This window comes from Pithys albifrons, chromosome 6 (assembly GCF_047495875.1).
Source record: "Pithys albifrons albifrons isolate INPA30051 chromosome 6, PitAlb_v1, whole genome shotgun sequence".
Taxonomy (NCBI): domain Eukaryota; kingdom Metazoa; phylum Chordata; class Aves; order Passeriformes; family Thamnophilidae; genus Pithys; species Pithys albifrons.
Genome location: NC_092463.1, coordinates 62,190,213 through 62,204,535, shown reverse-complemented (window position 1 = coordinate 62,204,535; position 14,323 = coordinate 62,190,213). Strand labels below are relative to the sequence as shown.

The window sequence follows — 14,323 nt, the reverse complement described above, 5'->3', positions numbered from 1 at the left end:
GCGGCAGCACCCACTCGTGGCTATGGGGCACGAGGGGAAGGGACGAGGGGCTCTGGCTGTCGGGCCATCGCCCTCCCCTCCAGCAGCGGCTCCGTTTGGTCCTGGGGGGTCTCCCCGCGCCCCCCACACCCAGCCCGCTCACCCCGGGTGGGCTGTGGGGAGCGCCGCGGTCATTGCCAAGGGCCCCGCGGGCGTCGGGACGGGGTTCGTCCTAACGGGGGAGGATAATTGGGAAGGAAGAGGCTCTGGCACCGGGAAGGATGGGGCTGGCGCGGGCTGGGGGGGTCCCTCCTCGTTCCCGCGTGGCCGTGCGGGACGGGTCGCGCCGGGAGAAGCGGGACCCCTCCCCGGGACGGAGGGTCCCCCCCGGGGCTGAGCCGCCGCCGCCACTCCAAGAGGCTCCGGTTGTGCCGCCGGGACCCCGCCGCGCTCCCCCCGCCCCGCCGCTCACCTGCCGCCGTCCCGGCGGGGCAGCGCCCGCCGCGCTGCGCGTCCCCGAGCCCGGGCGGGGGTCCGTGCCCCCCCCGGACCCCCTTATTCTGCCGGAGGGGAGGGGGCTGGCCGTGCCAGCGGAGAGCCCGGGACCCCCCCTCCCCGCCCCGCCGTCACCCTCCCCGCACCGGCGGCCCCATCGCTCTGCCGCTCCTCCCCGCTGCCCCGGGGGAGGGGGGGGGAAGGAAGGGGGGCAGGCTGGCACCCCACGCCCCCCACACCCCCCCACGGCCCCGGCCCCGCCAGCGGAGCCGCTCTGCCGCACCTCGCCCCGTTCCCCCCATCTCCTCCCCTCCCCGGACCCCCCTCTCCGTCCCGTCCTCCCCGTGCCCCCCCCGGGACCGGGCTCTCAGCTCTGTGCGCGGGGAGGAGAAGAGGCGAGAGGGCTCGGAGCGGCAAATGGGAGCCGCAGTCCCGGGCCGGTGTGCGGGACCTCTGCCTGCCCGCCCGGGGACCCCCGAGCACGCACCCACCGCCCCGGCCCCGCGCCCGTCCCGCATGGAGCTGAGAGCAGGTAGGAGGAGATCCCCCCCAAAAAAGCAGCACCGGCCCCGCCGCTGCCACTAACAAAAGCCGTGCGGGAGCCAGAACCGGGGGGCTCAGGGAGGGAGAAAGCAGGGGGTCCCCCCTTCCGACCCGGCCAGCAGCACCCCCGGGGACCCCCCTCTTCCCTTCCCTCCCCTCCGCCTTCCGCAGCACCGGGGCTCCGCTCCAGCGTCCCCACCTCTGCCCGGTGCCAGGACCCCGGGATGGGGATGGGGATGAGGAAAGGGGGGATAAAGCCGGGGCAGGGGGGGGAGAGGGAGGGAATGAATGGAGCCCGCTCTTGTGTACAATTGCATCAAATACATTCTTGAAAGCAACCTGGTTCTGCTTAACACTTGAATTGGGGAAAAAAAAAAGAGGAAAGAAGGAGGCAGCAGCTTGGGGAGGGTGGATGCGAGCTCCAGTTTTTTTGTTGGTTTTGTTTTTTTTTTTATTCCTGCATTCCTGGACCCCAATCAAAAGAGCAAATCAAGGGAGGTGGAAGGGGGGAACTGCGCCGAGCGAAGCAGCCGGAGCGCGGTGCGAACCCTCCACACCCCAAAAAACCCACCCAACCCGCCCCGGTTTCTTTTTTTTTTTTTCCACCTAACACCCGAGCGAGCCCAAACCAAAACAAATAGAGACCGAGGGAAAAAAAAAAAAGAAACCAAGAAACCAACCCAAAAAAAAAAAAACCACCACCCAACCCCGAGCGCGAGCGAAGAAACGAGCCAGGGCTGAGGCGAGCGGGCAGGGTCGGGGTGCCGAGCAAGAGCCGAGCCCCTCAAAATCCCCCTGCACCCCGACTATGCTAAATGTTACCGGGGAGCTCTCAGGTAAGCCCGCGGCGCTGGGTCAGGGTGGGGGCTGCCCCAACTCTCCAGCATCTGCCCGGGAGTTTTTTTTCCCTTTCCAAACCGACTGCTGATTTTAATTTGATGTGATTAAAACGTCTGTCTGGCTTTGGGATTGATTTAAGACTTTCCCCTCTCTAGGTTGGGTTGTTGTTTTTTTTGTTGTGTTTTTTTTTTTCCCTTTCTCTCCTTCCCTCTTTTCCATGCATGTTTGTGATTACCAGGGAGGGAACCGCCGCTGAGCACGGAGAATTAAACCCCGGGACTGACAGAGGGGAGGAAAAGGAAAGTCGATGGGATTTAGGGGAGCAGGAAGAGTTAGTTTTCCTGCCTGGGGCTGGATTTCGGGGCTTATCTCCGAATGCCGTCGCTAGAGCAGGCGAGATTCCTTTGGGACACAGCAGCGGGATTTTCGGGTGTCGGGGAGGGGACGGTCCCCATGGCCATGGGATGGCTTTGTTCCCCCAGCCCCACTGGCCACCAGCACCCCGTGAGCCACTGAGGGTCTGGCCTTCCCCACGGCACGCTGGGATTGGGGGCTCCTCGCTGGGAAAATGCTGGAAAACACCCTTAAAAGGTTAAAGTGTGGGCTCTGCGAGGCTCCCCGGGGTCCCAGGCGGTGGGACATTGGCCGGGGCAGCACGAGGCCGGCGCCGGGTTTGGCTCCAGCTCCCGCGGTGCCGGCGGTGACGCAGGACGGGCAAAGCGGGGCGAGTGCCGGGGAACCGGAAAAGCGAGGCCGGGATCCCCAGCGGCTCCATCGGCCTCCCTCGCCCCTTCCTCTCCCTTTCCCGCTGCCACTGAGGCCGCTGGATGTGGCCGAGCCGGTGGCACAACTGGTGACAAGGCCTGTGGTGATGAGGGTGCTGTGTCCGGCATGGCCGGAGCAGCCACAAGGCTCGAGCTCGGCCACCACTGACCACCTTGACCCCACTCCCTGGATTTGGACACTGTGGACTGCCCATGCCTTGTCCTCGGTAGGGCTCGGGGACGCTTGGCATCCCCGGTGTCCCTGTGCCTATTTAGCAGGCGGCGCGAGGGCACGGTGGCGGCCGCACATCTGGGCTGCATTAGGAGCAGGCTCCGGGGGGAAATGCAGAGGGCTCTGCTTACAGGGCTGCGCCGGGGGGAGATTTATGCCCTGCTAAGTGGCACCGAGACCCATAAATCATCCCCCCGGCTCCTCCCTGTGCCACCATCCCCGCTGTCCCGCTCCAGTGTCCCCAGCAAGAATATGGGGATGTGCTTGCCCCAGTGCAGACGGGACATCTGGGAAGCAGGCGGCCCAGCAATGTTGTGGCCACGGGTGGCATGTGGCCTGTCGGTGATGGAGGTGTCCTGGGCTTCCCCAGGGTGCTGTGGGGACATGGGGGCATCAGGGCACGGCTGTACCCGCTGGAGCTGCTGGTCTCATTCTGACCATGTGGCACCGTGATGGGAGATGCCAGTGGTGGCAGCAGGTCTGGGGGTGTCAGGGTGTGTCATGGTGGTGCCACATGGGCTGGCACTGGGGGTCCTCTTCCCTGCTGGAGAGCAGCCACCCTTGATCTGTGCTGGTGAACCTCCCAGAGCGGTGCTGGAGGGGCTGGGGGTCTGTGTGGCTCCATGACCTGCACCAGGAGCGACAGGAAGGGGATTGGGATGCCTGGCATGGCTCGTGGGTGCTGAGCGTGCGTGCGGGGCAGTGGGGTCTGGTTGGGATTAGGGGCCCGGTCCCCCCTCATCAGCGGGGGGGGGTTTCCATCGTGCCGCTGGCTGGAGCTGGAGCCAGAGCGGGATGGGAAATCCAGGCCCAGCTAATTACGGCCTCGCTGGAGTCTCCCGTGTGCGGCTGCATTTATAAACACACGGAGGAGACAGGATGTAAACACTCAGCGCCGCGAGCGCAGGCACGGCCGGGATGGGGGGGACGCGGGGCCACATATCCCCCGCGCCCCTACCCACCCCTGGCACGGTGGCTTTGCCATGGGATGGGATGGATGGGATGGCATGGATGGGATGGGTACACTACTTTGGTACTGGGCAGCAAGGACACACTTGTCCTTCTTGTTGACACTCGGGCGCTGCTGTGTCCGTGATATCTGAGTGTGGAATGTGAGTATCCCCGTGTCTCTGTCCTGCTGGCTCCACAGGGCTGCTGCTGTGCCCTGGTGTCACCTCCCCAGCCACAGTGGGGTTAAATACCAGCAGCATGGGGACACAGAGGTGTCTGTCCCTGTGCCCTTGAGTGTCGCCCACTCCAAGACCCTTAGAGCTGGCAGCCACGCTGGGCTGGGAAATGCCCCATGGGAGGTTGGGACGTGACTGGGACAGTGGGGACAGGGCTGCTTTGTCCTCAGTGCCACAGTCATGCCTGGCCACCACAAGACCTCCCGTGCTGGCCCCAGGAACGGGGCTGCAGGGTGGAATGGGGCTCTGCTCGCCGCTGGCCTCCGGCCCATCAGATACGGCAGCTCCCTCCGCAGCGCCGGGGGCCGGCTGGGCTGCCGGGGAGCTCCGGGGCCAGGGGGTCCCCCCTTCCCGGCCGCCGCCCCCGCCACGAGGGTTTCGGGAAAGCGGCTCTGGATGGGTTGTGGTCATTCAGCCCTTGGCGGCTCTACCCACAGCATGCCCAGGGAACAGCTCACTGGCTCCGTGGCCGAATTCCACCTCGGCCACTCGCCGGGAGGTCTGGCCAGCTCCGCTGCCCGCGCCACCGCAGGGGTGGCAGGGCAGGGGTCCCGGCAGTGTCACCCCAAAGGCGGGTGAGCCCCGTGCCACATGTGCGAGGGGTGCCTGTGGCACCGCTGGCGTGTCCGGTGTGGGTGTGCAGGGGAGCTGCTGCTGGAGCTGGGGGATGCCCGCTCCCATGGCCCTCTATCACCCCAGTCCCTGGGTGCCCCCGGGGCAGAGCGGGTGACCCCGGGCAGCCACGCCATGAGCTGCTTACGTGGGCTGGGAGCAACCTGGCCGAGCTCCAGGGCCGGTTTTGAAACCCTCGGGCTCTTCCTCTCCGACGTCACCGGGATCCAGCTGTGCCGGCTGAGCCTCCCTCCTCCACTGTCTGTGCCGGTGGGTGCCCGGCGCCAGCCATTGGGAACGGGGTGGGCAAGGGACAGCGGGGGCACCTGCCATGGCTGGGCCACTGCCAATGCTGGGTCATGGGCACTGTCGTGCCAGTGCCACCACCACTGCTGTGCCACGGTCACTGTCACTGCTGTGTCATGGTCACCAGCACCCAGTGTTACCCATGCTGTGCCACAGCCACTGTTGTGCCACTGCTGTGCACCCCACCATTCCCATCTTTCAGTCACCCACCTCCATCCCCTTCCTCCTTCATCCTCATCCTCATCCTTGTGTCCCAGCCACCTGCCTGAGAGCTGCCATGTCTCCATCCCCATCCCGTATCCCTGCCATTTCCCCCCATCCCGCTCCCCGGCTGTGTTTGGTTTGGCGCTGGCCGAGCCGGGCGGGTGTAAATCCTGCCTGGAAACCGGAGCCGGCGGCGGGCGAGGGTCCAGCCAAAGCAAACACCGGGAATGGGGGGTGTGATGTGAGTCACCATGGCCCCCCCGTGGCCCCCTCGGCCCCGGCCCACGCTCGCACGCACGCGGGGCTGGCCACACGCTCCATGCACTGGGACACACTGGGATGCACTGGAACACGGGCAAGCATCGGCACGTGCCCACTGTGGGGCAACAGGCGAGTTGGGGCAGGCGAGGGCAAGCGCCACATACAGGTGCAGGGTGTCATGGGGACACCTGGCATCACACTTGGGCAAGGGTGTTACACGCTTGGTATGGTGTGTGCGTGGCACGTCACACACATGGTGTGACCTGTCTGCATGGTGCTGCACAGTCAGAATGTGCCATGTGTGCATGGCGTGTCATGCACACGGTGTGTCATGTGTGACACACAGTGTGCCATGTGTGCAGAGTGTTGCACACTTAGGACATGTCCTGTGTGCACAGCGTGTCGTGCACACAGCGTGTCATGTGTGCACAGGGTGTCACATGGAGTGTTATGTGCACAGAGTGTTGCACACTTAGAATGTGATGTGTGCCACAGCATACCACACACATGATGTGTCACATGTGCACAGCATGCCATGTACATGGTGTGTCTTGTGTGCACAGCACGTCACACACACAGTGTGTCATGTGTGCAAAGTGTGTCACACATGGTGTGTTTTGTGTGCACAGCATGTCACACACACAGTGTGTCATGTGTGCAAAGTGTGTCACACATGGTGTGTTTTGTGTGCACAGCATGTTACACACATGGTGTGATGTGTGCACAGCATGTCACACACATGGTGTGTCATGTGTGCAAAGTGTGTCACACATGGTGTGTTTTGTGTGCACAGCATGTCACACACATGGTGTGTCATGTGTGTAAAGTGTGTCACACGTGGTGTGTTTTGTGTGCACAGTGTGTCACACACACGGTGTGTCATGTGTGCAAAGTGTGTCACACATGGTGTGTTTTGTGTGCACAGCATGTCACACACACGGTGTGTCGTGTGTAAAGTGTGTCACACATGGTGTGTTTTGTGTGCACAGCGTGTCACACACATGGTGTGATGTGTGCACAGTGTGTCACACACACGGTGTGTCGTGTGTAAAGTGTGTCACACATGGTGTGTTTTGTGTGCACAGTGTGTCACACACATGGTGTGATGTGTGCACAGTGTGTCACACACATGGTGTGATGTGTGCACAGCGTGTCACACACAGTGTGTAGTGTGTGCACAATGTGTTGCATGCTTAGAATGTGTTGTGTGCGCAGCGTGTCACACACATGGTGTGCCGTGTGTACATGGCATGTCCCCCCCATGGGATGTACCTGGCATGTCCACATCTGTTCAGTTACATGCTTACAGGTGCATCCCACACGTGTCACACACCTGTGTGGTACATGTCACTCTGGCACATGAAACACCTGTACAGTGTCTCACACCTGTGCACACCCATTGCACACCCACAAGGTGTATGCCAGGTGTGATCAGTGTCCTGCACACCCACAGGGCGGTCGCATCCCACGCAGTGTGGCTTGGCGGGCTCAGGGACACCCACCATGGTGGGGCCGTTGTGGCTGGAGCTGGGGTGTCCCCGAGGACCCTCGTGCGTCACCGGTGGCTGGTGATGGGGAGCGGTGACGCATGGGGGCACGTGGGGCTGCCCACACCGGGAGCCCCGCAGTGCCGAGTCGTGCCAGCGGCCGGTGTTTCCCGGGAGGAGCTGCCGGGAAGGCCGACTCTGGTGTGCCGGGGGTGCCAGCTGGCCAGAGCGTGCTGGCTGTGGGCCGTGACCTTTGCACAACCGCCAGAGCACGAGGCTGCGGCTCTCGGGCCACCCTGACGTCAGGCCGATGACGGGGACCCTGTCGGCGCTTTCCGGTGGCTTTGGCAAAGGTCACCCCACGCCCTGGAGCCCTGTCCCAGCTCCCCGCATTCCCGGTGGCCCCTCGTCGGGGGTCCCCACTGGGTGCCCAGCCTGCTTCAGAGTTGGCGGTGCCCAAATATATCCCAGGCGTGTGTCCCAGCGGGAATGCCGAGGCCGTGCTGCTCCAGACCATATAAAGGATTGTTGGTGCAGCTGCAGGCGGGAGTGCTTGGAGGGGAGCCGGGGGGTCACTGCGTTGAGGGGAGGGGTCCCTGCTGCTCTGGGGGGGGTGCTGAGCTGGGGGTGTTCCCCACCCTCCCCGTGCCTCAGTTTCCCCACTCTCAGATGGGTGACACAGGGACACCCCGCGGGCTCATCGTCGCCTGCCCAGAGTGGGGGTGTCCCTGTCTCCCCACCCTGAGGTGCTGTGTGTCCCCCGCAGGTGACTCTTGGGGGATCTTCACCTTCCTGTGCGCTGCGCTCTGCAACCTGCCGGCGCTGCCGGCGCTGAACTGCTCCGAGGAGTTGGGCGCCGGCCAGTCCATCCAGCAGACCTACGACCTGACCCGCTACCTGGAGCACCAGCTCCGCAGCCTTGCTGGCACCTACGTGAGTCCCCGATGTACCCCCACACCGGGATACCCACCTCATGCCTGGCCGCTCCCATGCTGGGGGGCACGGAAATGCCTCATCACCCTCCAGGCACAGGGCGGCTCCCGGGCGCCCTCCCCTCGCCCGTGATTCCGTCTTGGGTGTGGGCATCCGCCTCTCCCTGCCCGCTGGCGCTGCCGACTCACCCAGAGGTTCCCCATCTCTGCCCTGACGTGCCCTTGGTGCTGCCAGCACACTGGGTGCCAAGTGGTGATGGTGGTGCTGCCTGGGATGTGGTGGGAATGTCCATCCTGGGAATGTCCAGCTTGAGGATGTGGAGAGTGGGGACATGGTGGGAAGGGGGACATGGGGAGTGGGGACATGGGCATGTCCATCTAGGGTATGTGGAGACCTTGAACATGGTGGGGAAGTCCAGACTTGGGACACTGAGGACTGGGATAGGGGGGACAAGGAAACTGGGGACATAATGGGCATGTCCTCCTGGGGGACACATGACATGGATGGAGGGACAAGGAAACTGGGAACATGGTGAGCAGGGGGACACAGACACCTGGGAAGAGGACATAAAGGCCTGGGACATGTTGCACATGTCAGCCTAGGGGTCAAGGAAACATGGAGACAGGGAAGATGGTGTGCAGTGGGACAGGAAGATCTGGGAAACTGGGGATATGGGACATAGGACACAGCACACATGTCCACCTGGGGGATATGGGACATGGGCAGACGGACATGGAAACCTGGGGCATGGTGTGCAGGGGGCATGGAGACTGGAGGCAGGGTGGGCATGACCCCCTGGGGGACGGGAAGACCCGGAACATAGTGGTCATGGGGACCCTGGGAGACATGGACTGGGGACGTGGTGGACACGGAGACAGAGGACATGAAAGAGGAGGGAACACAGTGAGCATGTCTGCCTGGGTGACAGTGAAACCTGGGATGGGAGTGACACAGAGACCTGGGACATTGCAGGTGTGTGCACCTGGGGGGCATGGAGACCTGTGGTGTGGTGATGGTGGAGATGTGGGACACGGCAGGCAGGTCAAGGGGTGCAGTCCCACACCTACATCACCCCTGTTGCCTGACACCGCCCATTCCCTTCCAGCTGAACTACCTGGGGCCTCCGTTCAATGAGCCCGACTTCAACCCCCCACGGCTGGCACGTGTTGAGCGGGTGCCCAGTGCCACCGTGGACCTGGACCTGTGGCGGGGGCTGACGGACAACGCCCGCCTGGCCGCCAACTACCGCGCCTACAGCCGCCTGCTCTGCTACCTGCGCGTGCTGGATGGGCAGGTGGGCACGGCCGAGCTGCGCCACCGCCTCGCCCACTTCTGCGCCAGCCTCCAGGGGCTGGTGCTCAGCATCGGAGGTGTCATGTCCTCCCTGGGGTACCCGCTGCCAGCCGGGCCCCCTGCGCCCCCCGGGGCACCCCTGGCCTCCAATGACTTCCTGAAGAAGATGGATGACTTCTGGCTGCTCAAGGAGCTGCAGACCTGGCTCTGGCGCTCGGCCAAGGACTTCAACCGCCTCAAGAAGAAGGTGCCACCTGCTGTGGTCACCCTGCGGCTGGAGGCGAGGGAGTTCTGAGTGCCCCACATGTGCCCCATGTTGGTGGGATGGAGACGGGGCTCCTCATCCAAAGTGCCACCATGGTCCCCTCTCCACCGTCAGTGTGCCTTGAAAGATGGGGCTCCTAACCCCAAAGTGCCACCAAAGCCACCTCACAGCCCCTCTGTCACCGTAATGTGCTGTAAGGGATGGGTCGCGTGACCCCAAAGTGCCAGCAAAGCCACCTCACAGCCCCTCTGTCACCGTAATGTGCTGTAAGGGATGGGTCGCGTGACCCCAAAGTGCCAGCAAAGCCACCTCACAGCCCCTCTGTCACCGTAATGTGCTGTAAGGGATGGGTCGCGTGACCCCAAAGTGCCAGCAAAGCCACCCCATGCTCCCTTTTCACCACAATGTGCCTTGAAAGATGGGGCCTCTGACCCCAAAGTGCCACCAAAGCCACCTCACAGCCCCTCTGTCACCACAGTGTGTCTTAAGGGAAGGTGTCCTGACCCCAATGTGTCACCAAAGCCACGTCACAGCCCCTCCCTCATCATACTGTGTCTTAAGGGACAGGGCTCCTGACCCCAAGTGCCACCACAACCATGCCATGTCCCCTCTTCATCACCAGTATATTCTTGAAGATGGAGCTCCTGACCCCAAAATGCCACAAAACCATCCCACATCCCCATCATCACCTGACTGTGCCTTAAGGGATGGAGTTCATGACCAAAGTGCCATCAAAGGCACTCCACAGCTCCCCCACTGTCATATGGTGCCTTAAGGGACAGTGCTCTTAGCCCTCAAGTGCCACCAAAGCCACCACCACCGGTGTGCCTTGAGAGATGTGTTTCCCGACCCCAAAGTGCCACCAAAGCCACCATGTCCCCTCTCCACCACCGGTGTGCCTTGAGAGATGGGTTTCCAGACCCCAAAGTGCCACCAAAGCCACCACCACCGGTGTGCCTTGAGAGATGGGTTTCCTGACCCCAAAGTGCCACCAAAGCCACCACCACCGGTGTGCCTTGAGAGACGGGTTTCCTGACCCCAAAGTACCACCAAAGCCACCATGTCCCCTCTCCACCACCGGTGTGCCTTGAGAGATGGGTTTCCTGACCCCAAAGTGCCACCAAAGCCACCACAGCCCCTCTGTCACCGCACCATGCCCTAAGGAACAGGTCCCCTGACCCCCACGTGTCCTCCCAGCCCCCAGGTTCCCCCCCCTCCAGGGACTGCCCCCACCCCAAGGGCCCCGCCCACATCAGAAAGGACCAATCAGTTCAGAGTATAGGAATAAGCCCCGCCCCTGCCAGCACAAAGCCACGCCCTCGAGCAGTAGGCCCCGCCCCAGATGGCAATAAGCCCCGCCCATTAGCCTGTGTAACAATCCCCGCCCCTTCCCACAACAGGCCCCGCCTTCTTTAACCAAGCCCCGCCCCTACGGCTGCCCATCAAGGCAGGTATGGGGCGTGGCCAAGGGGAGTGGGCGTGGCCGCTGTCCCAGTGTGTCTACGAGTGTTTATTTATTGGAGATGTTTATTTATTGGGGTATTTATTGCAGAAGATCTATTCTTGTATGAACGAATAAAAGCCTTTCTCCAGCACTCCTGCCCTGCCCACATCACACACCGAGCGGGGGCCAGTGGAGACCAGGGGGAACAGCCCCAAACGGAGCTCAGTGAGGAAGTCAGGGGGTTTCCCCCTGTAGTATTAGTAGGGACCAGGGAGAATATCCCCAAACTGAGCTCAGTGATGAAGTCAGGGAGTCCCCACTGTGGCATCAGTAGGGACCAGGAAGAACAGCCCTAAACTCTGTAGGGACCAGAGTGAACAGCTTCTCACTGAGCTCAGTGTGGAAGTTGGGGTGTTCCCCAAGTCCCATCAGTAGGGACCACAGTGAAGGTGCCCACTCTGAGCTCAGTGTGGAAGTTGGGGAATTGCCCCCGTGCCATCAGTAGGGACTGGAGTGAACAGCTCCACTCTGAGCTCAGTAGGGACCAGAGTGACCAGCTCCTCACTGAGCCCAGTGTGGCAGTCAGGCTGTTCCCACCAGTGCCATCAGTAGGGACCAGAGTGACCAGCTCCTCACTGAGCCCAGTGTGGCAATCAGGCTGTTCCCACCAGTGCCATCAGTAGAGACCAGAGTGATCAACTCCTCACTGAGCCCAGTGTGGCAGTCAGGCTGTTCCCACCAGTGCCATCAGTAGGGACCAGAGTGATCAGCTCCTCACTGAGCCCAGTGTGGCAGTCAGGCTGTTTCCCTCTGAATGGTTGATGGGGTGGGATCCAGTCCCCCCTGAGCGCAGGTAACCCCACCCTGAGCGCACAGACCCCCTTTCCAGGCACTACTTGGGGGTTCCCACAATCATGTAGAAGGTTCCAGGCTGCACCAGGAAGCCGATGGCGCCCAGGGCGCGCAGCGAGGCCTTGTTGTGGGGCAGCACGGCGCAGTAGATGGGGAAGCCACGGGCGTGCAGCTGCTGGCCCAGCGTGGCCAGTGTGATCCCGGTGAGGCCGTGCCCACGCCAGGCGGGCACCGTGTAGCCGTGGCGCAGGCAGCCCTGGGCATCCAGCAGGCTCCAGGACACCGGGCGGCCACGCGGGCCCAGCAGACAGATGGAGGGCAGCATCCGCACCAGCCCCAGCAGGAATGCCTGGCTGCGGGTGTTGCCCCCCAGGACCCACGTGGCGTTGAGCAGCGGGATGTGGGATGGGGACACAGGTGCCAGGCGCAGGCCCGGGGGCACCCTGCAATGGGGCACAGAGCGAGGGGGGAATGCTGAACCCCACGGCCACAATGGATGGCAGCTGGGTTGGGGTTGGGGTCCCCTGTGCCATCCTGGGTGGGATTTGGGGAACTATGTGCCAGCGGGGGGGGATGTGCTCAGGGACCACTCATGTCACCCAGGGATGTGCTCAGGGACCACTCATGTCACCCAGGGATGTGCTCAGGGAACCTCTGTGCCACTCAGGGACGTGCTCAGGGACCACTCATATCACCCAGGGATGTGCTCAGGGACCACTCATGTCACCCAGGGATGTGCTCAGGGAACCTCTGTGCCACTCAGGGACGTGCTCAGGGACCACTCATATCACCCAGGGATGTGCTCAGGGAACCTCTGTGCCACTCAGGGGTGTGCTCAGGGACCACTCATGGCACCCAGGGATGTGCTCAGGGACCACTCATGGCACCCAGGGATGTGCTCAGGGAACCTCTGTGCCACTCAGGAATGGGATTGGGATGTCCATGTCACTGAGGAACATGCTCAGGGACCCATGTGCCACCTGGGAATGGGACTGAGGGACGTCCATGTCACCCAGGGATGTGCTCAGGGAACCTCTGTGCCACTCAGGAGTGGGATTGGGATGTCCATGTCACTGAGGAACATGCTCAGGGACCCATGTGCCACCTGGGAATGGGACTGAGGGACGTCCATGTCACCCAGGGATGTGCTCAGTGACCACCAATGTCACCCAGGGATGTGCTCAAGGGACCCCATGCCACACAAGGATGTGCTCAGTGACCACCCATCTCACCCAGGAATCCCCTGTGCCACCGAGGAATGGGACTGTGACCCCTTGTGCTACCCAGGGACATGACAGGTCCCCCTGTACCACCCAGTGACATGACTGGCCCTCTGATGCCCCTGCAGCCCTAGTGCCCCCAGTGCCCCAGTGTGCCCCAGTGGCCCCATGTCCCCAGAGTTCCCACACCCTGCAGTGTCCCTGTGCCCCCCTCACTCACTGCCCGCGGGGTTGGGGGGGCTCAGGACTCATCAGTGCCAGGTACCGGGTTGTCTTCACCTGCAGCCCCCTGGCACCAGCCACATCTCTCACAGCCTCGTCCAGCCCCTCCTGCATCCCTGGGACACCCTGTTAGCCGGCCAGGGGACAGCAGGAAGTGTCCCCATGTGCTCCCCAGTGCCATCCTTACCCAGTAGCTGGAAGGCCCGTGCCCTGTCCACCGCCTCAGTGCCCCCCAGAAGTGCCCGCAGGGCCCCTTTGTCCTGGTAGAATACGGCCAGCTGGTTGGTGTAGTGGTCCTTATGGTCCCTGTGCTCCTGGGGAGGGGATAGAGGAGTTGGGGGTTGCATCCCAATTCCCAGCCCCCAGGGGTGTGGGGAGCTGCCAGGGTGGGGGCAGGCAGGGCAGCACCTCTGGGCACAGGCGGGTCAGGACGATTCTGAAATTGGGCCAGGAGTCCACCAGCACCTCGTGGGCAGCGGGGTTCCCCCGGGCCACCGTCATCACAGTCCCCAGGACCTGCAGGACAAGGTCCCTGTCACTGACAGGGAAGGGCAGAGGGGACAGAGGGGTCCCCAGGGTCCCTGGGGTCCCTGTCACCAGCAAGGGAGAGGGAGCAATGGGGTCCCTGGGATCTCCATCAGTAGCAGGGAAGGGGAGAGGGGGGCAGAGGGGACACAAGGTCCTTGTCACCAGCGGGGCAGGTGGACAGGCAGAGGGGTTCCTGGGGTCCCCATCACTGGCAGGAGAGGTGAAAGAGGGGTCCCCAGGGTCCCTGTGACTGGAAGGGTGGGGGGGAGACAGAGGGGTCCCTGGGGTCCCTGTCACTGGCAGGACAGGGCAGAGGAGATAGAGAGGTCCCCAGGGTTCCTGTCATGGGCAGAGTGGAAGGGAGGGGACAGAGGGGTCCCTGGGGCCCTTGTCATTGGCAAGGCAGGGAAGAGGGGACAGAGGGGTCCCTGGGGTCCCTGTCACCGGCAGGGTGGTGGGCAGGCTCTTCCGCAGGGTCTCCTCCAGGAGCTGCAGCTGGGCTGGGCACCGCAGGATCTGCATGACACCTTGACTGTGGGGCAGGTGGTGACACCGAGGATCTGCAGGGCAGGTGGTGACACCGAGGCTCCGTGGATCTCTGGTGGCTCTGGGGCTGAATGTCCCAGCTGAGCACCCGTCCTCAGGTCCACAGAGCT

General features: G+C 63.0%; 2 protein-coding genes across 2 annotated transcripts; one reads left to right on the top strand and one right to left on the bottom strand.

Annotated features, from left to right (window-relative positions):
• Positions 1–1,387: 1,387 nt before the first annotated feature.
• CLCF1 (cardiotrophin like cytokine factor 1) lies at positions 1,388–10,989 on the top strand. The gene is made up of 3 exons (XM_071559225.1): positions 1,388–1,853; positions 7,677–7,843; positions 8,949–10,989. Exons 1-3 carry the CDS (start codon positions 1,826–1,828, stop codon positions 9,429–9,431), a joined length of 678 nt encoding a protein of 225 aa, XP_071415326.1. The 5' UTR covers positions 1,388–1,825; the 3' UTR covers positions 9,432–10,989.
• On the bottom strand, positions 10,911–14,318 carry LOC139673492 (glycine N-acyltransferase-like protein 3). The gene is made up of 5 exons (XM_071559224.1): positions 14,112–14,318; positions 13,548–13,655; positions 13,327–13,453; positions 13,138–13,255; positions 10,911–12,140 (listed from the first exon to the last, which is right to left on the bottom strand). Exons 1-5 carry the CDS (start codon positions 14,187–14,189, stop codon positions 11,738–11,740), a joined length of 834 nt encoding a protein of 277 aa, XP_071415325.1. The 5' UTR covers positions 14,190–14,318; the 3' UTR covers positions 10,911–11,737.
• Positions 14,319–14,323: the final 5 nt, after the last annotated feature.